Source organism: Danio rerio, chromosome 12 (assembly GCF_049306965.1).
Source record: "Danio rerio strain Tuebingen ecotype United States chromosome 12, GRCz12tu, whole genome shotgun sequence".
NCBI lineage: Eukaryota > Metazoa > Chordata > Actinopteri > Cypriniformes > Danionidae > Danio > Danio rerio.
Genome location: NC_133187.1, coordinates 20389092 through 20414094, shown reverse-complemented (window position 1 = coordinate 20414094; position 25003 = coordinate 20389092). Strand labels below are relative to the sequence as shown.

The following is a 25003-nucleotide window of genomic DNA, read 5'->3' as shown; positions in this document are numbered from 1 at the left end:
AAGAATGTAGGTCTCTTTTGACCTTTCCTTTCTTTCTGGCAGATAAAAGTACAGTAGTTTGCCTGTCAGGACTCAACAGGCTCACATATGCTCACATTTTGGCCTGTTGGCAAACTCTTTCGTGCCCCCACCCGGGTCCCCTCTTAGTTTTAAATAGTAAGGCCAGCTGGCCAAAAGACTCTATATTGGGCTCAGTATCACCTGTGCAAGCACTGGATTGAGTTACCCTTCTCTATCCCTGAACTACAGATCTTATAAACATGACTCACACACATTTTCTAGCAAATACACACACACACAAAGAAAAAACACTGCAGGCTGACAATTGTTTCGAAACCTGGATTACTTTCTTCTGTAAACAAAACATTCTGAAGAATTTTGAAGTGGGATTTTTTCTTTACAATGAATTCCAGTGCAGCTTTAAATTACAAAATAACTCACAATGATACAATCCAGATTTTGTAAAATTTTCTTGCAGTGTTAATAACTCGCAGTTCTTTGTTCTATACTTTCAATAATGCTGGGTTTACACCAAACGCAAAGTTTCACGTCCCTTGCTCTAGTTTTTTCATGGAATGTTTTTCACCTTGTAAATTTTCTGCTCACGTTGAATATTTTGAACTTGCTTGGAAGATGTGATTGGGTCATTGCTGCAAACACATTGCGGATTATTAACACCAACAGGTTCCAGTGTAACGTGTTCCACATAAACGCGTTGCTGTAGTCTAATTACATTTTTGGGGAACACTGTAATGTAAGGAATTGCATTTTAAGTTTGTGTAATTTGATTACAGTTACTAAAGTAAATGTAATTGCGTTACTTGCGTTACAATTACAGTTTTTAGAAGAAAAACATGTTTCTTTTAAATCAGGTAACACTGTAACATCAATTAACAAGCATGCACTTTTAAATTGCTTGATTTCATTGAGCGTAAAAACTAAATTATTGCAGTGAAATGCAGTCTATATCCAGTCTCTAAAGCAGCAACTTGCCAACAAGTACTTGAATAGAAAGCATTCTATGACAATACTCGTCACCAAGGAGGACACCAGCACCCAAAAACACAGAGGCACAAATCAGCCTAAACAGGCTAGATTCAATTTTTGTGGAGGATCGGGAAAGTATCATCTGAATGTGAAGAGAAGCGTAGCTGTTTATGGGGCGATTCACATATCACTTATTTTGCGCGCAGTGCGCACACTCATTTTGGTGTGGATTTTGGGCACGCTTGCATTTCCCAGCCACAACAAGTTTAAAATCGGTTTTATACTTTGTATGGAATATTTTATTAGACTAATTACCTCAGACAAATACAAAATACCCAAACACTGCAGTGCTTTTTTAATACTATAGATGTCAGTTGTTGCAGATATCCAGTTTTCTTCCTTTTTTTGTGTTCAAATAAAAAATAAATAAAAAAATTATGAGAGAATTTTAAGTTTTGGATGAACTTTGTTTTTTTTTTTAATATGCCAAGCTGCTGTGATCAACCATTGTAATGATTTTCAGTGAATATTAAAGTCCTGAAAGACCTGCAGTTTATTTTGTATATTTATAGGTATATTTTATGTTTGAAAAGTAACTTCAAAGTAAAGTAATTAGTAATCTGATTACTTTTTACATAAAGTAATTAGTAATGTAATCAGATTACAATTTTCCAGTAGTAGTCAGTAATTTGCAATTATTACTTTAATTACTACTTTAATTAACTTACCCAACACTGCATACCACCCAGCTGAAATGTCTCTATGCATATTTTTGCTCTTTAATTTACTCACGTTAATATTAAATTAACATTTGGTGTGAACCTAGTAAAAGTGAACAAAAAGATTTAAGCTTTAAACTTATATAATACAACTCAAACTTTTGAAAAAATATATAAAATTGCAAGATGTAGAAATTCAAAGGTTTTCTTGCAATTCTGAGACTTACATAACTCACATAATATATAATCCCATTTGACACTTTATTTCTCACAACTCTGAGCTATACATTAGTAGAGGAAAGGCAATTGACAGAATGAAACAAAAATGATGATGTTTCACACAAACTCATTCAATCATTTATTTTCCTTCAGCATTGTCCCTTATTTATCAGGGTCACCACATTGGAAGGAACAATCAACTATTATGGCATATGTTTTACGCTGCAGATGCCCTTCCAGCCGCAAGCCATTACTGGGAAAGTTTCACAACAACTTCTTAATCTGAACTAACCAAAGTCCAGAGAAACAGAACATTTTAAAGCAGTCTAAATACTAGAATACAATTAATTGAATGATTCACAAAGTAATCTCCAATGACGACGTGAGAAATATTTACTTTTGAGTAGGGTTGGGTATCGTTTGGGGTTATTTCCTTACCGGTGCTAAATCGATCCTTTTAAAACGGTACCGGTGCCAAAACGATGCCTAAAACGATACTTTTGAGAAACAAATTTTTGGTGGATGACTCAAGAAAAATCTTTTATTTGACAAAATAAATATATAATTAAAGTTTCAAGTAAACATTAATTCATATTTTATATATTTGAATTACATTAGTATATTTCTTTTGATCATTTGTTGGTTAGCATGAATTTAGGATTTGCATTATGAAATTACATTAGGTTACTACTAACCTGTGGAAAGAATGTCAACAAAATACTGAACTTTTTTCTAGGGTTGGGGCTTGTGACTATGTTTACATGATTATCAGTGATCTAATGATTTGCTTTAATCTGAATAAGAATAATATGATTAAGGAGTTTACATGAGTTGCTTTTAGAATGTTCTTTTCATGATTCCGTCTTACATGTTACATTAGGTAAGGAGTATTAAAAGAGTGCTCTTTTAATGGAATTTGATACTGCACATTGAATGTAAAGAAATAACCTTCGCATAACGCAACGCAGGTGTCTGGTTCTTTAAGGTAATCAAAAATACCTGTTTACATGGTAGTCTAGACTCTTAATCAGAGTATTGTCTTAATCATATTAAAATCAGAGCATTGGTATCCATGTATGTACTCATTGAAAGTGCCAGATGATGTCGGAAGCTTTCAGAGACCGTGCATTCCTCTGCCTTTAAGTTGATTCCATGAGCCCTCAAATGTTACATTAAGTTTGACGTGTTTCCCCCCTACATGCAACTTTTTTAAAGCATCTGCTTTACGTTGCTGTGTCAGAATCCTTGGTTGTAAAATGCGCTTTATAACACTTAGTTTAAGCAAATTTGATGAACGCGATCATGCGTGTTGATCTGAAGAGAGCCTCTCTCGCTCACTGTATGTGCTGTACTGCCTGCATTGTGTGCGTCCATTCCTCAAGCAACAAGAACAAACACCTGACATCGCCTGTCCGTATTCCTCAAAGTTGTTTAGAATTAAATGCTTAGAGTTGCTGTGACAACGCGTACGTATGAGTGCCTTTAATCCACCCCTTGATACTTCTTACGTCCTTGTTGCAGCACCAGTGGCACCATATGCTGATTCGGTCCGGTACATACCGGTAAAAAAAGATACCCAACCAGGTTTCGGTACCCAACCCTACTTTTGAGTCAACCATCCATTTCCTGCCTGCATGTGTTAATCAGGCGGCTGGAAATTAAACATGCAAATAAGTACTCTAATGATAAACATATAACCTTTCCTACATTACAGTGAAATGAAGAACCACTATACTCAGCCTTCCCAGAGACAAAAAAACATTACCACGGTCTGCTTTTAGCCCAAGAACTCATCGCTGTCATCATCACTCGGTGTGAATTCTCAGTGCTGTCATTGACCACAAGAGCCCAGCACTGCAAAGTGTTGACTGACCACAGAGGAAGTCTAGCTAATTCTACACCAAGCCCCGTAAGTCGAAACAAATTACAAAACCCCACCTTTATCAAACAAAGCAAAATAGATAATGAAGTCAAAGTTCAGCAGATCGAAACCACCCAAATGTGTAATGCCACAGAGTTTTTTATTACAAGCAATGTAAACAATCTGTTAAGACTATCAGAATCGTTACAGGTTGACCATTATTCTATAGGATTAACTCAGGGTGCAGCACCAAAATTTACATCTGCCACATCCGCTTTTATATCAACTAGCAGAGCATCAAAATCACACACAATGGACAGGTATATGAAACAGTGGTGTTCGCTAATTGGCATATAACTTTTTAAATTAATTCTAACAATCCCTGAGAATGTGATATCGTTAAGTGGAATTATTGTAGTTGAATGCTGTTTTCCATTAACTTCATTTGATGAATAGCACTGTGGCCTTTCACATTAACAGCTCATGACAACAGTGTTTTCCAACACAGGCTCATAGGAAATATGTGCCTCAGCCTATTTTTGATGAAACCGCAGAAATGAACTTTAACATACATTTCACTGCAGTTCCTACGTAAAACAAATGCTATGGGGCAGTAGGATAACAACAACATTTGCTCCTTTTCACACATTATCAACAAATAAATGACTCTTTCCGTGCAGTACTTTGCACAACAGCAAAGAAATACCACAAAACAACCTAATAGTGTCTAAGTTTTGTAATCGAATATGTTTGCCTCACCATTCTATTTCCATCTGGGCAACTTTTCTGGTGTGCTTTGCTCCATAGCTATGTATTGCAGAGTGCCAGGTTCAAACCCAGTGAAGCAAGGTTACACAAAATACTTAAAATGAATGTAAAAATTATGATAAAACTGTGTGGTCTCTGTGTACTTTTCTTTTACAATTGCTTTTGAAAACAACATTGGTTGGGTTTTGGGAAGGGTTTAGTTCAGAGGTTCTCTTGCTGTGTACAACAAGCTCTGTTTTCTCATGGATGTGTCCGACAAGGAAGTGTATAGCTAAAACGTACACCACATTTCAGATTGGGAAAAATGTAGATAGCATTTCCTCTAGTTAATAGGAATGCAACGATGAACTGTTTTCACTATTAACTGCGCTTTAATTCATCAAAGTTTATTAATCGTAAAGGCTTCAACACCACGTTTCTGGAACACAACTGCTGCAACTAAAAGTTATGCCAACAATACGCTAGTTTAAATTTCCAAGCTTGTACACTGAGGGTAATACGCACGCACACTGGATTAACTATGGCTGAGGCTATTAACTAAGGGCTGTTTACATAATGCGTCTTTTGCGTGCGCAAGTTTGTTATTTCTAAGGGAATATACTTGCCTGCATATTGGGAGCGATGAGCATTTGGCGCATATACGGCCTAAAACGATCGCGCTTTCTAGGCACACTTATTTGAAAGAATGATGGGAGTGCACATAAAAAAGGAACTGACCCATTAGCTTCATATGGAATATACACATTTCTTTTTTTTTTAAATATACAAAATTTTTTAAAAATACCTAACTATTTTTTAATATAGTTTATTAAAAGTAACTTTCAGACAGAGGTTCAGCAGCCTTTGACTACATTCGTTCTCTTTAAAAGTGAAATATTTGGCTCATATGCCACTTAGATTTACATTAGACGAATAACATTTATTTTTATTTGTCCTTATTCTTATTTTTTATTTATTTATTGTTCTATCATTTATTTTCAGTGTGAAATATTACTTATGTTTAAATGCCAAAAAGTTTTGTTACTTAAAGCCCGAAGAGAAATGGACTATTGTTTGTTTTTAATATTATTTTGTGCTGTATTATTTGGTTACTGAGCAGCAATAACACTAAAATATAAGGAGTTTTTATGTGATTTTTTAACTAGTGGTGTTTTGAAATGAATCAATGCATAATAATCGTGATAACCGTGAAACCTCAGACTATAATCATGCAACCAAAATCTATAGTCGTTGCATCCCTACTTGTCATCTGAAATGTGCAACAAAATGTACCGGAAGCAGTGTATTCTTTTGCAAAAAAGTAGGCTGAGGCCTATGAGCCAAAACATGCTCACCATAAAACATCAAGCCTAAAACATAATTTACAAAAAGCCTCTAGTTTGTTTTTTGGTTTGGTGCAGCATGTTAAACTGGTCAACCAATGAGATTGGTACTTTTGATCATGTGCCTGGATAAGCTAAAGTTACAGTAAACACAACTTGGTAAGCAACAATAAGCAATTTAACAACAGCTTTAATTTGCTCTTCCTATTTTTTAAACATAAAAGTTAAAGTCTAAAGCCATTGAAAGGACTTCAAGGTCCTATTTACAACATTTATTATTAAAAAAAAAAAAAAAAAAAAAAAAAGCTTCCTTAAGACCACTAATTACTTTAAACATAAATTTACAGAAAATATTTCCAGTTCCAAAATGGAGAGGTTAATTTTCTGTTTAATTCCCAATGTTTTTATTTTATTTTACCAATTTCTGGTCTTTTCTCAATTATATGTTTGGACTAAACACGCTTTTCTTGCAACTTTTTTTACTTTCTGGTTTCAACCACCTTCTGAAAAACAATATCAGCGTCACTTTAGTTTCAGCACTAGCCTGAAAAATAGGTCCTAGTGGACTTGTGTTCATTTCTACAATGACGTAAAGGGATCCCACTGCCATTAAGTCATCAAAATGATAAGCGCATGAGAGCCAGACACACAAAACTGGATTTTACAACAAATCTCCTCAGATTAATCTAAATTGGGGCCCACTATAAAGATTTTATAGGAGTGAAAAACTAAAGAAATAAGAGGCTACTCTGAAAATCAGGCCAGCAGCTTGACTCAAGAAATATAAGCGGCTAACAGCAGAAAGGATGCTAGATTGAGCACAGCAAATAGGTTATGGGAGGAGAGAAAAAGAGGAGTGAAAAAGAGTGATTCACATCCAAGTTCTTCTCGTTACATAACATCCTTCTGAACTCATTTCATCCAATCCTCTCTACCTCCTGCCCTATATTCTGACACCTCTGAAATTATAACTGCTTTTTTAATGTATTTTGACATTATCACATGTTGGACTAACCTGTCGTTAAACCTCAAACAAATGCTTTTTTGTTTTCTTCAAAGCAACAAGATTTTTCTAAACACGTAATGCAAAACCTTTTAGTTCAAAATAAACTGGACACCCTGGGTATGAAAAAGAATTGTGCTGCTAAAAAAATTGTGTATAAATGAACACAGTGCTGTGCAGTTTTCATCATACTGTTGAAAAAATTACCAGCCTCAAGGTGAGGAAATTTTTATTTTAATATAAATATTTTACATAAATTATATTATTTATAAAATATGTGTTAATGATATTAATATAATTAGTACTATATATTACATTATTATTCATAAATTGTGTATTTATGAAGTGTGCTTGACAAAGGTAAGGGGGTTTGACAAACCACTTGTAGAAACACTGGACACTTAGGGCCTACTCACACTATGCTATTCGAACCGTGTCGTTTGAGAAGTGCGAGTGTGCTGAATCGGGCTCAGGCACGGTTCACTTAGCCAGACCTGAGCGCGGTTCACTTGGGCTTTGGCGCGGTACGCTTGTGTGTGAGTGCAAAACATGCTCGAGTCCGAAACTGAAAGCGAGATGTGACTTTTAAGGGACTGTTTCGTATGGATTAATTAATCATTCTTACTGTACAGTGAATGCAAACTGTCGTAGTTTATTAAAGAAGCAAACCCCTCACTAGGCCAAGGTTATTATAGTTAACGAAAACTAATGAAAAAACGAAAACTAAAATGTAAAATAATTGTTGTTAACTGAAATAAAAATAAAAACGAGTTTTTTCAAAATCTAGAACTAACTGAAACTGTATTGTGCAAATACAAAACTAACTGAAACGAACTAAAATTATATTAAAAACCTCCTTCGTTTTACTTTTTGTAATGGTATTTAATACATAATCTTACTGTAAGCCTTTTAGAAGTAAATATAATTCGCGCTGCAGGTGTTTGTGTTTGACCCTTTCGCACCTCAGAGTCTCCTGCTGCCATTGGCCAGATCGAGCCGGTTCTCCTCGAGTCATCCTCGCTGTTGCTCCCACGACAAAAACAACGCGTGGACATAACAGCAGCATGGTGACAGCATTAAATACAAAGACTTAAAAGTATAACTTTAACACATTTGTGCCCAATAATGGGTTTTATTTCTGTATCGCAATCGCGAACAAATCTTTTTGACCGAATCTTCTGAGTGAACCGGTAGAACTATTTCACCAAATTGAACTCAATCATTTAAAACGATTTGCGTCTCCAGTAAGCACTTGTCCACCCACTTCTTACTTTATAACAAGCCTAATGCCCCCTCTGACTCTAGTTACATTGAGAAGCGGTGAACCGATAATATTGCGCATGCGTGATTCTGTGAACCAAACACAAACAGTACAGCCTTCTGTGACTGAACTGAACTTGAACTGAACTGCAGCGCGGGTAAACCGAGGGCTTAAATGAGAGGACCTGGAGAAAAAACATAAGTTTATTTCATAACAGACAATTGTAATGGAGTTTAAATAAGTGAAGCATGATTCAGTTGGGTTTACAGTTAGTAAAAAACTTTACTGTAAGACATTTTTCAGATCATGATGATGTTTTAACTGACTGAAATTACCATTGCTGACTACATAATGTTGAGTCCTAACATCCACATTAGAAATCTGAATTTCCCATAACCAAGCCCGGATTAATAATTCAGAGGCCCCTGGCCACAATGTCTTGTAGGCCCCCTATAGCTGCACTCCATAGTTGAATTAAAAATAATATTAATATAATATTTGTTAAATAAAATCAGTCTATAATGTATTGCCCACATTTTAAAAATGAATGATATACTGTACATATATTTCTAGTCTACAAAGATTTAACTTATTTTTAAATTTTAAAGCACACTTTGAAAAAAATACAACTCTGGGAAATTAATGGATTTTAATATACTTGTTCAAGTTCACTGAAGTAGTACTACAAATTTATATTTAAGGGTATTTTTTAATGTATAACTTCTACAAATTTATAATGGACATGATGTGGATAACACCTCTCCAATCCAGTTCCAGGAATCTGATAATACACACATAATACACACACTTATTATATATGATGATAGTGTTTATGTGTTCTCTGAATACATGTTTCAAAAAATGTGTGGCTGAGTTTTTATAATACAATATTTATTCTGTTGATTTTGTATCTTGCACATAACAAATATTCTCATTCAGAAAAAAAACTGAAACTAATACTGAAACTAATAAAAACTAAACTAAAACTAAGACATTTTAAAATATAGAAACTAATAAAAACTAGTAAATCTGCCTCTAAAACTAATAAAAACTAACTGAATTTGAAAACAAAGTCAAAACGAAATAGAAACTAAAACTAATGAAAAATCCAAAACTATTATAACCTTGCACTACCCAAGAAAGCTGTGCACCTTCAGCAAACCTCCTAATTCCTGCAGCACGAGGACATTATGATTGTTTATGAGCATCAAAATCAAAAATGGCTGATCTGTTCGGCGAAATATTTGACTGCGTGTCATTGCATGTCAAATGACATAATTAAAGAAATCTCTGCTGTGCTGAGTGAGAGTGGAAGTGGGCGTGTTCAGCTCTGTTTAGAGGGAGTGTCAGAGGAGGGAAAGAGGGAAGGTCTGTAAAAATTTGCATAAAAATGGGAGTGTTGGTTTGGGCACGTGCAGATTTTCACAGAGGCAAAACAAACACACAGACGCAGGGGATAAAGACAGTGACTGTGTTTACATGACCATCAGTAATAAAATTATTAAATGGTGGACTTTAACTGCAGATTGGCTCTTTCATTCAGGAATTGCATTCATGCCCCTCGTGACAAGTGAGATATTTAAATCGAATCATTTTTTTTTTCATGCAATGTTTGTTACCCCATTGCAAATGAGAGAAAAAACCATCTGCATTTCTCAGTGACTTAGATGCACTCGGTAGGTAGCATCAGAAAGCCGTGTGTTATTCCTTTTACAAAATGCAACAAAAATCCTACATGACGGAAATAGTTTGACTGTGGTGCTTACATGTTTACACTCGGAAAGCAGCTTTTACAGCAGATTTTTTAGTCATAATATTGTGGTGATATTAACGTACAGTAAACTTTGTTACCTTAAAAATCATTTGACTAAGGTCTGTCTTTAAACACTGAAAGAGTAATGCTCACGATTAGGGTTGGGTATCTTTTTTTTTTTTCGATACTGGTGCTAAATCGATACTTTTAAAATGGTACTGGTGCCTGAACCGATACCTTTTAGACACAAAATTAATAGACAAAAAAAAAAAAAAAGAAAATTATATATCACTATCATTATAATTAAACAATATAAATATATATTTATAATAAGTTTAAAGTAAACATCAATTCATATTTTATTTATTTGAATTGCATTAATATATTTCTTTTGATCATTTGCTGCATTATGCCATTAACATTACATGAGCTTACTACTAATCTGTGGAAAAGCTGTCATCAAAATCAGGAGCACCTTTTTTTCTGGGTTTAGGGCTTGTGACTACTTTTACATGGACATCAGGGATCTATTGATTTGCCTTAATCTGAATAAGACAATAATATGACTCAGGTGTTTACATGAGTTGCTTTTTGAATGTTACATTCATAATTCCCAGTTACATTTTATAACACAGAACAATCAATGTCATTGAGTCACCATCCTATAAATGTTTCCTCCGCAGTTTGTGTCTGTGGTACTTTAAGATATGAAAAATTCACTGTTTACGTGTTAGACTTCTGATCTTGATCTTTTTGAGTATTGTCTTAATCATATTAAAATCAGAGTATTGGTGTCCAGGTAAATGTACTCAGATAATGTGCCAGATGATGTCACAAGCTGTCAGAGATGGTCCATTTCTCACCTTTAAGGTGATTTCATGAGCCCTCACATTTTATAAGTTTGATGTGTTTCTCCCTTACACGCAACTTCTGTTGCGTGTTGGTGTGTCAGATTCTTGCTTGCAAAATATGGGCATACTGTAGAATGCTTAGTTTAAGCAAATTAGATGAACGCGATCTTGCGTGTTGATGAAGCAAGTCGCTCACCACATGCGCCGTACTGTGCTCTTTGCCTTCTATAAGCTACAATAACAAATGCCAGACATCGCTGAAATCTGTATCCCTCAAAGCTGTTTAGAATTAAACATTACAAGATAGTGTGACACAATGCTTACTCATGTGTGTCTTTAATGCACCCCTTTACGCTTTTTAAGCGCGTCACACAGCAGATGCGCCGCTCAGAGCCGCGGCACGGCGCGCACATGACAGTTAATAGTATCACACACCAGACGTGCACATTTGCATTTTATTTAAAATGAAAATATTCAGATGGCGCTCTGTGGCATGGCCGAAATATGAACCGTCATGACGGCAGACAGCCGCTGACTTGCAAATTCTTAAATGCATGGCGCTGCGCGTTGCCGAGCGGCACTTCTGGTGCGCGACCTGCTTTACGTTCTTGTAACAGCACCGAAATTAGGCACCGAAATTCATATGCTGATTTGATCCGGTGCATACCGATTCCGAGTTTCCGTACCCAACCCTACTCATGATACAAACTAACCTTGCTATCTGAATTTACAAACTAGGACACTGATCCCTTACCAAATCTGTAGAGACAGGACAATCAACACACACTGGAGCCGCCTCTTTATTAAAAGGAGACGAGCGGCAAAAACGAATTTCATCATTTCCAGATGAGAAAAGCTCTCGGGTAAAAAAAATGTCCCTTAGACACGTATTTCTGTTGCATGCACTGTAATTCACACGAGTAGCAGCACTCTCACAGAGGGAAAATGAAAACAAAACCTTCACTACAGCAAATTATAAACGCAACACCGACAACCCGTATCTCCAAACAATTCTTGTTCTCTAGCTTGTTTTGGCAACACAACGTGACGCCTCTCTGCCGTCTGAACACTGTAACAGGTAAAAAGGTCTTCGAAGCTATCATGCACATTAATGAAGTTACAACCTATACAAAATAGAGCGCGCTGATTGGTTTGAACCAAGTCTTACTCATGAATGAATGCAGCACACTCGAAGACGTTACAAGGTACTCCCAGGAAAAGATGTCCAGTCTACACACTGGAATACACGCTAAGATCTTATCACTGTGACGCAGCTTCAAAAATTCGTTTCAAACGAGAAGTATGAATTTGCTCGAAATAATCACTTTTTAGTGAAATATATGTGTCCTAATAGTGATTTTAGCAGTGTGGGACACATATACACTGTAAAAAAATAATACCCCAAATCTACTTAATAAATTTGAGGTAACAGATTACAAGCAATATTATTAAATAAATTCAACATAAATGGATTAGGTAACAATTAATTAAATTAGCTTATTTAAAATTAGTCATTTGAATTGAGTAACCACAAACAGTACTTAAAGAAATTTTAAACAAAAATATTAATTTAATTGAACCGAAAAACCGACACAATGTTAATGAAAACTACTCAATGTTTTTATTTAGATTTAACATTAAATGTGTGGAGCCTGTTCATCAACTCTAGACAATAATACTTTGTCTACACAATAAAATTGAGGTAACATTACAAGCAATATTAATTAAATTCAACAAGTATGGACAGAGTAAAATTTAATTGATTTTAGCTCAAATTAGCGGAGCCTGTTGAGCAGTGTGGAGCCACAAAACAGAATAACAACAATCTCTTCATATTATACACAATAAAAACTGTACATTTAAACAAACTAATAATCATAACTAAGACTCTGATAATGTTTTTAAACAGCATAGTTTTAAACAACTGGACATTAAACAATATTGTTTAAAACAATACACTTAAAGTGAAATTTATCTGATTTAATGCATGAAAAGTATTGTTTGCCTGAATAATGAATGAATTCATTGAGGCAAAGAGGACACAGCAGTTCATGATAATACTACCCTTTAATCTCTTTCAGTGTTTACTAGACAGTCACTTGTAAAACACCATTCTTAGTCACAACTAAAATGCATAGGTCAAACCCAGGAGGACACAAGCTCTGGAAATGTAGTCAAGAGCTGTGTTTCCACTCTTGCGCCTTAAGTTAGCGTGCCAATGCGCTAGGGCCAGTCGCATTTCAACAGTCACTTGATCGGATACCTTGGGCCAAAACAGTCCAGCTGGGGCTTGAGCCTAGTAAAGATAAGGTTTATTAGAACTTTTAACACCTTCGAAGATGATGATGATGATGATGATGATAATGATGATGATGATGGTGTCTTTAGGCAATCACTTGTAAAAGGCCCCGTTCATGTCAACATTACTGCCATCACAAGCTGTTTAGTTCCTGTCAGTTTTTCATTGTCCAACAACACTGAACAACAGTAGGAAAAAAAAGGAAAAAAAGAGAAAATATGTTATTATCTGTTATTATGTTATGTTATACTGTCAGAGACTGTAAACATGATTAATGTCAGAAACTCTACCTTTAGTCTCAGATCTCTGTCTACTCCAAGAGCTCCTCAGCAGCTTTAAAGGTCCACAGTGCACAGTGGCTTCTCTCTCAAATACAGCACTCACTTAATAAACCAAATGAGAGAAGAAAAAAAATATATATATTTTTTGATACACTAAAATATTTGATCCTAAGTTAACAGTAAATTACTGACTAATAATAATATTATTACTGTATTACTTTCACAGTAAGCCACTGCGATTTGTTTTACACTTAATTACTGTGAAATTACAGCCATATGTGACTTCAAGGTAGATAGTAAGGCCCATTTCTGTGTTTGCATCGTATTCTCTTGTAAGAACTTAAAGTTACCATTAATGGCAATATGGCTACTGTGATTTAACAGTATGTTGTAGCTGAAATACTTAACTGTAACATGTATCTCCTGCTTGCAACCTAGACAGTTATCCATTCGTGGTCAGTCATGTTTCCTGATACAGACTTGCCGGTTGATGCATCTGGTCTGTCTCTTTGACACTATACAAGAAGTTCTAATTAGTAAATAGCGTTAGACAATATCATTTTTGTTATGGTTTGATAATGAGGGTCATAATGAAATGAAGGCCAGTGCTTACCTCGCTTACGTTACTTTATTCCTCAGTGCTCACTAAACCTCTGTGGTCACTTTAACTCAATGTGGTGCTGAAATAGAACACAGTTAACTCTAAGTTAACAGAAAATTCATTTTTTAAAAACTCAAACAGTGTCTAATACCTCAAAATTAGCATTAACGTTACAAACACCTTCTGTTAACTTCGTTTATAAATGTGCTAAAACCGTCTGTTAATAAACAACGTGACAAAAGTAGCTAAAGTTACTTGGTGAATTACGTGCTATACAGAAATATATATAACAATCATTTAATTAAAAGAGTTGGACATTTCAACACTTACCGATAAATTGCTTTGGATGAGACCATGACAAGTTCACAATGCAGGCTTTCTGTGTTGTCTGATGAAAGAGTCAAATGACTCGGTTCGGTTCTAGGAATCGGCTCTCTTAAATGAATTGTAAGAGTCGGATGCCACCCGAAACAGATTGCCTTTTTGTATAATAACGTAAAACATTAATATGATTGATTAGCATTTCATTGTAACGCAGCCACATGCATTTATACACTAGCTATAGTACACAATACATGCAGATGAGTATAAGGTTTAGTGCGATAAAAAGATCCCCGATCTCCCAGCAAACAGTTCAATCTGATTCAATCCCACACAAGTACTGAACAGAACCAATACAATAATCAAATATTGCTCTAAATGTACCATAAAATAAAGTTTTAACGGTTGTTCAAGCGAGAATGTAGTTGTTTAAAACTCAATTCTGCGGTTTGTTTCTAAAGATGGTACGTATTTTAAAATGTCATTTGACAATTGCCGAGATGTCCACCTCCGGGTCATGACAGGCACTCATCACTCGTGTATCTGGCGAGGGCAGCGTTTCTTTGGCTTGGCGTTGTGGCCCTGGCTAATTTGGAAATGCTCATTTTTATCACGTTGGATTTAACTAATATTTTCCCTTTTTGAAATTATTCAAAAATAATAGCTAAATTCTGATAAGAAAATTAATTAGATTTTATTACAGACACTTTTAAGTAATTTCAAAGTAAAAATATGCCCTAAAATCAGAACATTTAATTTATTAAATAAAGTGTACGTATTAATATTAATGAAATCTACAAGGCCCCGAAATGACTTATTACAGTGTACGTCAACAGCTCAAAAATGTGTTTTGGTGTTTCATGACCCTTTAAACTCCTTACTCTAGCACTTATCTAAGCCCGAACAGTTCCTTTGTATTATTGTTGTGTGTACTGCCTCTTGATTGAAAGTCGCTTAGCGTCTGCTAAATGACTAAAGGTAAATATCTATTATAAAATAATATATGATGATAAATAATATAAATAAATATCATCAATAAATGATAATATAAAAATGTTTAAAATATTTTAATATACTGGTGTAATATACTGTAAATAGTATAATTATATTATTAAAATTAGAAATATCAATGACAAAATTAAGTTAAATTAATAAACATTTCATTAAGAAAACTGGATGGTATTGTTGAAGCTTTCTCTATGCCTGTTTGCTGATTTGTAGTAACATTACCTTTGACATCTACCTGGGATGAAACAATGGATGCACATTCTTTCAAACTTGAAAAAACCTGACCTGACATGACATGTTTGTTGGGAGAGTCGCCAAGTTGTCACACTGGTCATTATCTTTGCAACCTTTATAAATGTGCCACACAAGTGTAACAAACAGGAATACACAAACACTTACTTTACATGAAATGTTTCTGTTTTTGTTATTTTTACAGAGAAATTAGTGAGAATCAAAAAAATAAAGCAACCAAGGTGTTATCTGAAGGTGTTATCTGAGAAAGATACGACCAGAAAACAATGTCCTTTATATAACCATGTTCAATCAATTTACAACCGCTGATTTGTGAATGAGCCAGGGTATGTTATAAATTCAACCATAAAGAACTGCTCAACGGCTGACGAAACAGTGAACAGACGACAACAGTGTAGTTGATAAGAGTGTATGTAATTGTGTGCCTGTTTATGTTCAGAAGCTTAAATATTAATGATACACACGTTTCTTTTTTTTTCTTCTTTTTTTCAATTTTAAGTCTGTTAAACAAAACAGTGACTATTACTACTATTTAAAACTATTATTATTTCTACTTAAATAAAATATTGAATACACAATGTATTTCTGTGAGGGCAAAATAAATGTTAAAAATAAACTAGAAAAAAACTGGATCACAATTCTGTTAAGATTGTTTTCTCCTTTCTTTCAGGATTATGAACATGCTTACAAAGTTGACACTCTCATGTGTTGTAAAATGGGATTTTGATGTTCATGGATCAGTTTAAGCCACTAATTTTATGGTCTAGAGGGCCGATAAGGCCAAACCAAGCGGCAACCTCCCGCTCTCTCTCAGGAAGCAAATACGGAAGTAACTAAAACTGCAATTCATCCGAAATTCCGCTAGTCCTGGCCGCTCCTGGCTCCAAAACAGAGCAAATTTAAATTGAGCCCACATTTAGAATGGCCAACTTTACAGCAGAAAAAAAGGTGTTTACAGCCTGGTACAAAAAAAGATTTTGGTTAATACAGCTAATATTACCCTTCATGACAACTGTGAGGGGGGTGAATTTTTTTATAACTCATCCGTTTCCTTTATATTAAGTTATATTAAGTTTGCATAATTAAGGGCGTGGCCACTTGAGTGACAGCTAGGTCTCGTTGGTCGCCGTCATGTCACCTCAGCTGAATCCGGCAGATTAGCCACTGAACTCGGCATATTTATCGTATTTCTGTGTTGTTTTATGTGGCTTTACACAGTCAGCTGCCTTTTGGACTTGTTTCCTACAATTATTTGATGGAATGTCATGCTGAATGCACTTAATTGTGCACACAAACCATTCACGTGGCCTCCGTTTCCCATGTGAGTAAAGTTATATACTTATACACCATCTCTATACATGTATTTGATTTATTTAAGATCATTTATCGTTTATATTTATATTTAGAGCTGTAATGCACTACAGAATCTGTCAAATTGATTAGCTGTAGGCTCTAGATCAGTCATCTGAAGCGTTGTCATACAGTGTTATGCTGGATTTCATCAATAGTCTTACATTAACTAACACAGACTATATCTGAGGTGTTTGGATGTAATTCGCGTTTTCCTCCTGTTGAGAAACGTCATAAGAACAATGTTTAGTGGCTCAATGTATTACAGCAGTGTTTTTAAAAGACTAAACACTTAATTGATATAGTGTACAAGCAAGCACAAGTGGTCAGAATACAAACGAGTCACAAGTGATAAAGTATTAAGCGTTCTCCCAAAGTAAACCAGGTGTATGAACCAGGTCCAAGCAAAATGCAGCATGCGTCTGTAGCTCCGCTCACTCTCCGCCTCTTTGCCCTTGTTTGGTATCCCGCCGTGGGTGTGATGACGCGCGAACAAAATGGCGACGGTTGGCCACGCCTACTTGTGGCTTCTTTTGCGCTCTTTAGAAACCTATGGGTGACGTCACGGATACTACGTCCATATATTTTACAGTCTATGGGCCAAACGTGCTTTTATGTTCCAAAAGCATTTTTTGTCGCTAGGCAATAACAAAATGCGTATGTACGTAATGTTGCTGCTGATAATGTTATAATTTTAATATTTAATAATATTGTGATATTCAAGATTTGTTAAGTCATATATAGCACCGGATAACTCAAAAGAGTGACCGCAATCTCTCCTCCATCTTTAAAAATCTCTGTAGTCGTCTTGACAACACAAACAGACGATTTAACAGAAACTCCGCCTCTGCTTTCATTTGATTAGAGAATGAAAAAGGTCAGACTGACATAACGCGCTTTTTCCGCTCGGAGTTTACTTTTTTCAACTGCGTGCTCAAGACATGCAACAACAAAAATACAAGGCAAAAAGGGGTTAAAACGTGGGACACACAGGTCGCATAAGCACAAAATGCATGCAGTCATGTATAAATGAGGCCTCCTAAGGCTGCATATAACTAACAGGATGTATTTTGTTATATTTTGCAAGCTACTTCACTAGCTTCTAACAATATTGATTTACAATTTTACATTTGCCAAAATGTTTTATTCAACTCAAAGTAATTTCGTGTGTGTCAATGGTTTCATTTTTACTAGTTCATGTTATTTTCACTGGAATTTTGAACTTCGTATACACGGAAAAAGTTATTTTTTTCTAACATTTAACATGCAATCAATTGAACATGAGATTAAGACTGAAACTAGCACAATTCTTAACTACTAGAATGGTCATTCAGACCGTTCATTTATAACATCATATTTACATTCGAAGCTAATATTTTGATTTTAGAATTAAACTTTGAATGTCTGTCGTCATAATTTATAAAGTCATTACCTACATTTTTTTTCCGCAATAAAATTTTTTGTTTTGAAAAACGTAAAGCTGTCTTTATTGATAACAGAAAGTTACATTTTTGTCAGAAGAAATGCATGTAGTCAATTTAAACATTACCCCATTGAAAGTAGAAGTACACTGAACTTTTTTTTTGTTTAAATTATATGGGTTTTATTTTACCAAAGTTATTAAATTACAAACTAAAAATGAAAAAATGACTAATAATCTATATATGATATGCAGTGGCATGAAATCTGTGATATACATTCTGTTTGCTTGCTTAGCTGTATACAGACATGATTCACTGAAATAAGAAACAGGACTGTAGATGTCTAGCTGACAAAGCACTTTTCATAGCTCAGGGACATTAGGCATATTGGTTCTGGCATAGTGCACTTAAAACAAATCAAATAAATCAAAGCTCTAAACTGATGTAATCATATAAAGGCCACTTTATTACCAGAGGTTCTGTCTGTGCCTGTATGCATACTTCTTTCATAACAACTAAGCCGGATAATGCTAGGAAGCTTCCCTGTTCCTGAATTACCCATTCATCCTTGCTGTCATTTGATCATCATCACCACAATGCGACTGGTGAGTTTGTTTATGTTGTGATTCGCCTGACCTGATAGTATGCAACACAGAAGATGCCTAGATAAACCTGGAGACTGCTGAGGAATTAAAACCAATTGTTGGTTGTGTCGAGTTAATGCAAAGCTCTTTCCCCCCTTCCATCCTGTAATGTTCGGTGCCTGTGTAAGCATGCTGGAGTTTAACTTGGCAAGCGTCCATAAAATGTTACATAACATACAAAACCACCGAGCAACTCTGAGACAGTCAGCGCAAACACGAGATGCGCTGAGTTAATGTGTTGAGGAAAGCAAAAAAGACGTGCAAAAAAAGCATTTCACTATCTGAAATATTGCTGAAGTTTATTGTGGCAGTGTGACAGAAAAATGACCCTAAGTCTTCAATCAGTCGCACCTTAAAAATCAATAATAGCTTGTCCTGGTGGCTGGTACCGAAGCTATACGAAACAGTCCAAATAGCTGGCGTCTTATCTAATATTTCACGTCTAGGCACCTCGATCTGGAGGAGGAGGATCTGACAGATAATCAGTCATTGACTTTTGCCTGGACTCTGTCAAACCTCCTTGTCCAAGAGCTGATTTATAACACAGCACCAAGCATGGCATAGTAAGTCTGTACGTTTCCTTGCCCTGTGGTTGACTCATACGTTCTATCCCAAAAGAAGTTTGTTCTTTTCCCCACTGAGGGAGAAAACAGATGGTTTTAAGAACAGAGAGAGAACTTCTATCCATCACCCAAGCATCCCGCCCCTTCCAGCTGGAGCTATTCCAGAATGGGCTTTTCACATTTTGGTTTCTACAGTGCATCAGAAATTCACTTATAAGCATGAAAGCAATAAAAGACAAAGAAGTAGAAGCAGGTGGTACAAGTAAGTGTGCTTTGACACTCTCAAGTGTTTAGAGGTGTGTCACATATGAATGAAATCTCGTTTTTTTGCACAAAAGATCATCTTTTAAAAGTTTTTGTTATGGACAGTGCATTCAAGTTTGACCTGAATCACACCCAAATCCCATTACCCTTCGCCTGGCCTTACTGTCCCTTGTACACCCAGAAGTGTTGTCAGGTAAAACAAGCAAAACATACTTTGGTAATAAAATAAACATATAGCATTCTGGAGGTTGCATGAATGCATTTACAAAGATTCTCCTAAATGATACTAGAACCAAAGCTGGCATAAATAAATCTGGTTTTGTGTGCCATAATGGCCGAATTGAAAGGCACAGATCAGTCTTTTCTATGTAAAGACATCTTAAAAGCACTTGTTTACCACATTTGCAGTGCGAATCTTGAGTTACTGATCAATACTTATTGTAAAATCTTAAATAAAAACCTAAGCCAACAAGCATCACTTTAAGTTTACTATTTCATTGAAACATTTATTTATACTGAAAAGCAGAAATTTTTTAATGTTTTTATAAATGTTTTATTATTAATTAAATAAACAATAAACTTGTAAAATGTCAAATGCACAAGGAAAAAACTTGAACTAAAAAGCAATAAAAATAGATTAAAGGGGTAGTTCACTCGAAAATGACAATCTTTCATCATTTAACACCCTTGAGCAATGTTTTGCTTAACTTTCTGTTGATCACAAAAGTAGATATTGTGAAGAATGTTGAAAACCAATATCCATAAATATCCATATATAAAAAATATATATTATGGAAGTCAATGTTTCCCTTTCTTTTGTTTAACAAAACAAAACAAAAAAACTGTCAAGAGTAAATTAACATTTTTGGGTGAACTATCAATTAAATAGAAACAAATAACTAAATTAAATCAATGAAAAAAAGTTATTTAAACAAATTACTTCAAATTAAAACAATTCTAGAATGTAAAAATCTATTAAAATAAAAAAGTTTTGAATATAAAATAAACTTACAATAATTACTACAATCAATATTCAAAGGAAAAAACAATCAGCCACATTCCACAACAGCCTACACAAAAATGTCCAACATATTCAATGGCAAAAGGAAAATCTCTGAGAGTGGACTGCTTTGGCTCAGGAATGAGTAAATGTTGTGGTTTAGCGAGACTTCAGTTCAAACAGCAATAAATCCTGTGCAGGACAGCACAAACAGCTGGCTCACTAGTTCAAACTCAACCACAGTTACCACACCTCACCTCAACATGACTTCTTTCACATCAGCAAACATCTAACACTACAAAAAAAGTAATAAATAGATTAAAATGCAGGTACTCTACCTGAATGTATGGCCATATCCTTCCACAAGAGAAGGATATGGATTCAAATCTTGTCCACAACTTATTAATCTATTTCCAGAGCAGGCAGCAGAACGAACACGGGATGAAGCTGAAAAGACTGAACTCCAGGGTGTTCGGCTCATAGATAACTCTTTCAACTGATCCAAGAACAGCAGGGTGTGTCTGTGGCCCTCACCTTCCTCCACTCAGCACCGGCGTGTGTGTGCACGCCTTATAGTCGAGGGTGTGTTGGTACAACTGTTTGTGTCTATTTGTGAGCCGCTTTCTTCCTTATTACTGGTTAAGTGCTGCTTTCAGACCCTGCTTTCAGCTGTGTTGAGCAACTCCCTTTTCCCGCTCCTCGAAGATATTTTTTTTCATTCCAGAAGAGAAGGGGGGGGGGGGGGGGACTTTGTGTCCTGATTTGAGGTCATTCGTTTACTACAAACATAAACGTGTGCCGACTACAAGCCAGGAACTGGAGCCAAAACACATTCCAGATCACCTTTAGCCCTCTCTGTCATCTTTTACACTGCCTGCTTTCTGAGAGCCAGGATTTCGGCTCTGTACACAAAGTTATGCAATCAAGTGTTTGGGACAGCTCTCTGCTCTTACTTCCAAAACATATGCACTTGGAACAGTTTTTGTGATTACTCTTGTTGCATGTTGTTCATTCTTGTCAATTTTGGAAAAAAAAACTTAGTGGCTTGCCAAGAGAATATATTAAAAAACTATAGACCATATTGAAGGATGTAAACAAAAACAATGGTCCCAACATATTTCCTATTTTAAATTTTTAATTTCAAGAGCTTCCTAAAATCCAAAAAAAAAGCCACATATTGATAAATTATGTAATGATAGCTGTTTTAACATTAAGGTATGATTAAATTGTCTCTTGTTACAGTTATGAAATAGTTCGGCAACAAGCAGGAAATGTTTTTGGGTTAATGACGTGACCACATTAAAATGGTCTAGGGCAAATTAAAGTATTTTTACTTATTAGATAGCACCCTTGCATGTAAATTCAATATAAACAAAAGCAAAAGACTGCACTGCATTTAACATCAGTGAATAAAAAAAACAAAGACCCCAATATAAGAGTCGGTAGACAATTTAAAGTGCTCAGTTTTGTTTTGTTCTTATTCTAATGAGCAAAGAGGTTAAAAGTGGTGCAAGGAGGTTAGAAGCATGAAGGATGAAGCACTCCAGCATGAAGGAATGATGTTTGTAAGTGTTAAAACAGAACCCTGTGGGCCAGGAAAGTCAAGTTTTAGTCATCTGGTTCATCTAGTATTTCTATTCTAAGGATTTTTTTTTATTTCAATTTTAGCTTACTTTTACTCAATGACAAACCTTTTCCTGTCAACTATGAGAAAAAAAAGGTTTAAAATTGTTTTCCCAAGTATAATATATATATATATATTTATATATATATATATATATATATATATATATATATATATATATATATATATATATATATATATATATATATATATATATGTATATATATATATATATATATATATACACACTGTAAACAATGCAGGGTTCCACCCAATTCCTTTATGTTGTCTCAACACAAATTAGGTTAACTTAAGTGTTTACACAAATTAAAGTGGATTGAACATAAATAATAATGGCCCCCATATAATTGTCTTAATAATAAGTAATAGTTGTCCTCCAACCCCAAATTTAGGAGAATTAAAAATTTTAAATGAACTCAAACAATGCAATTCTTAGATTTTTTTTAGAAAAACTTAATTGTTTTATGTTCAATCCAGTTAAATTTGATCACTTAGCTTAATTTGTGTTTTGGCAATATGAATATATTGTGTGGAACACACTTTTTACAGTGTAAACTAATATTAAACATTTTTCACACATTCATTCATTTTCTTTTTGGCTTGGTTCCTTTATTAATCTGGGGTCACCACAGCAGAATGAACTGCCAACTTATCAAGCATATGTTTTACGCAGCGGATGCCCTTTTAGCTGTAACCCATCTCTTGGAAACATCCATTCACACTCATACACTACAGAAAATTTATCCAACCCAATTTACCTTTACCGCACATCTTTGAACTGTGGGAGAAATCAGAGCACCCAGAGTAAACTCACTTTAACATGGGGAGAACATGCAAACTACACACAGAAACGCCAACTGACCCAGCCGAGGCTCAAACTGATGACCTTCTTGCTTTAAGACGACAGCACTACCTACTGTGCCAGCGCATCACCACAAACAACTTTATTTTTATTAACTATAGTTACAAAGATAAATAAATACTGCAATAAATACAAATTTCTTTGTTTATTTATGTTAGTAAACACATGCACTAATAGATCATTATTTTAAAATGTTATATTCTTTTCTTTTTAATTGACAGGTTATAGTAAAGCCTATAACAGTGTCTGCTCATCTTTGGTAAAAAAACTAAAAATAAAGCTATTTAAATCCAAAATAATTCTGTGACTAAGCATTTCAGAGCATCCCTATTTGCTCTATACTTGACAAATGATAAAAGCATGCAAAAAGCCAGTCTTGTTTTCCATAAGCGGTAAAGGTTGTCACTTCTGTTTTGTGCAGGAAAAGGGAAAAGTCCTGCATTGACATGTCTGCTACCACCATCAAACCATTAAGGAAGTGCAGCTCAGGGGGCTGAAGACTGAAAGAAAGGAGTGGTGACTGCAGGCCATGAGTTTCTGCAGTACTCTTACATGACATGCTTTAACTCTTAATTGGCATTCCTGTAGTTCTGGAGTCTCTCACAAAAAAACAACAACGTTCTATCACTCCAGTCACCTACCTACCAGCAAACTTACATACTGTAATAACAATATCTCACACGTTATTCAGAATGAACACGTAACATGTCTAGAGTGGGAAGGAAATTTTTTTTAAATATTGCAGCTTGTCTGACTTTTTTCCTACTGGCTCTTGTTTAACCTTCACTTCTCTAAATCACTTAGCTTCCTGAAGTCAAACTGAGTGTCTGTTGTTTATCAAAGGATTGAATGAACAGACTTTGAAGGGTCTTTCTGCGTGACACAGATTTAACAGCCCATTTTATTTTTATTAATGTACACTTCATTAGAGTACTACGCCCACAAGAGTTGAACATTCATCCTGCTGTTTAAAGAAATTGGTGCATTGCATAACTCTATGAGAGATGCACAATGCATAGACCAGAAGAATTTTTACATCGAGGCTAACATGTCAAGACTAACATGTTTTTGTATAAAAATTAGGGCTGTCAATTGATCAAAAAATTAACTAATTAATCACACTTTTTTGTAATAAATCATGTTTAAATAAATAAAAATACATGTAAGTGCCATTTGAATTTCAAAACAATCAATGCCAATAAACAAAAAATATTTCCATGTTGAATTCTAAGTGCAATACAAAAAAAACTTTTTTTCCGAAAATACAGGAATTGCAAATAAGGAAATTGGAAAATAATAATAAAAAATAAATAAATAAATAATAATAATAATAAAGTATTAAATACAAATGATTGTACTCATTGTAAAGTTGTATTGCAATTTGAGAACATTAATTATAAAGTAGAAACAATTTTGCTTAGTCCTCCTTTAGATTCAGCCAGTTGCCAAGACAGTCCAGTCTATTGACATTATCAGGGGACAATGTGGCCAAGGTATACATCAAAGGCACGTACCAAAGACTACAGACTTCTTACAGGAACTTTGGTCATACCATCTCTAAACATTTAATTCTAAACAGCTTTGAGGAATACGGACACTGCAAAGACTATAGAACACTCATAGAATGCCTTAAAGAGACTTTGGACACCGATGGTCAGCAATGTCAGGCCTTTTCTCTGGTTGCTAGGAAACACACGCACACACACATGCGCACACAGACACAGAGAAACACAGAAACACACAGACAG

The 25003-nt window shown here is 35.0% G+C and overlaps 1 protein-coding gene and 2 long non-coding RNA genes across 20 annotated transcripts in view; 1 reads left to right on the top strand and 2 right to left on the bottom strand.

Moving 5' to 3' along the window:
- The window catches only part of mrtfab (myocardin related transcription factor Ab), a 70606-nt gene that overhangs the window by 24433 nt on the left and 21170 nt on the right, over positions 1-25003 (bottom strand). For 6 of the 18 annotated variants that reach the window (XM_021480121.3, XM_073917689.1, XM_073917687.1 and 3 more), the window contains exon 1: positions 21087-21206. In XM_021480121.3, the coding sequence (XP_021335796.2) occupies positions 21087-21102 (16 nt within the window). In that variant the 5' untranslated portion in view covers positions 21103-21206. 18 annotated transcript variants of the gene reach the window in all.
- LOC141376790 (uncharacterized) overlaps positions 8239-25003 on the top strand; it is a 49637-nt gene continuing 32872 nt past the window's right edge. Inside the window, exon 1 of the long non-coding RNA XR_012387965.1 lies at positions 8239-8974. This is a non-coding gene — a long non-coding RNA (uncharacterized lncRNA). The remainder of the gene's footprint in view (positions 8975-25003) is intronic.
- Positions 12346-15152, bottom strand: LOC108191711 (uncharacterized). The gene is made up of 6 exons (XR_012387963.1): positions 14256-15152; positions 13938-14004; positions 13733-13839; positions 13334-13426; positions 13141-13221; positions 12346-13040 (listed from the first exon to the last, which is right to left on the bottom strand). It is a non-coding gene; the product is annotated as an uncharacterized lncRNA (long non-coding RNA).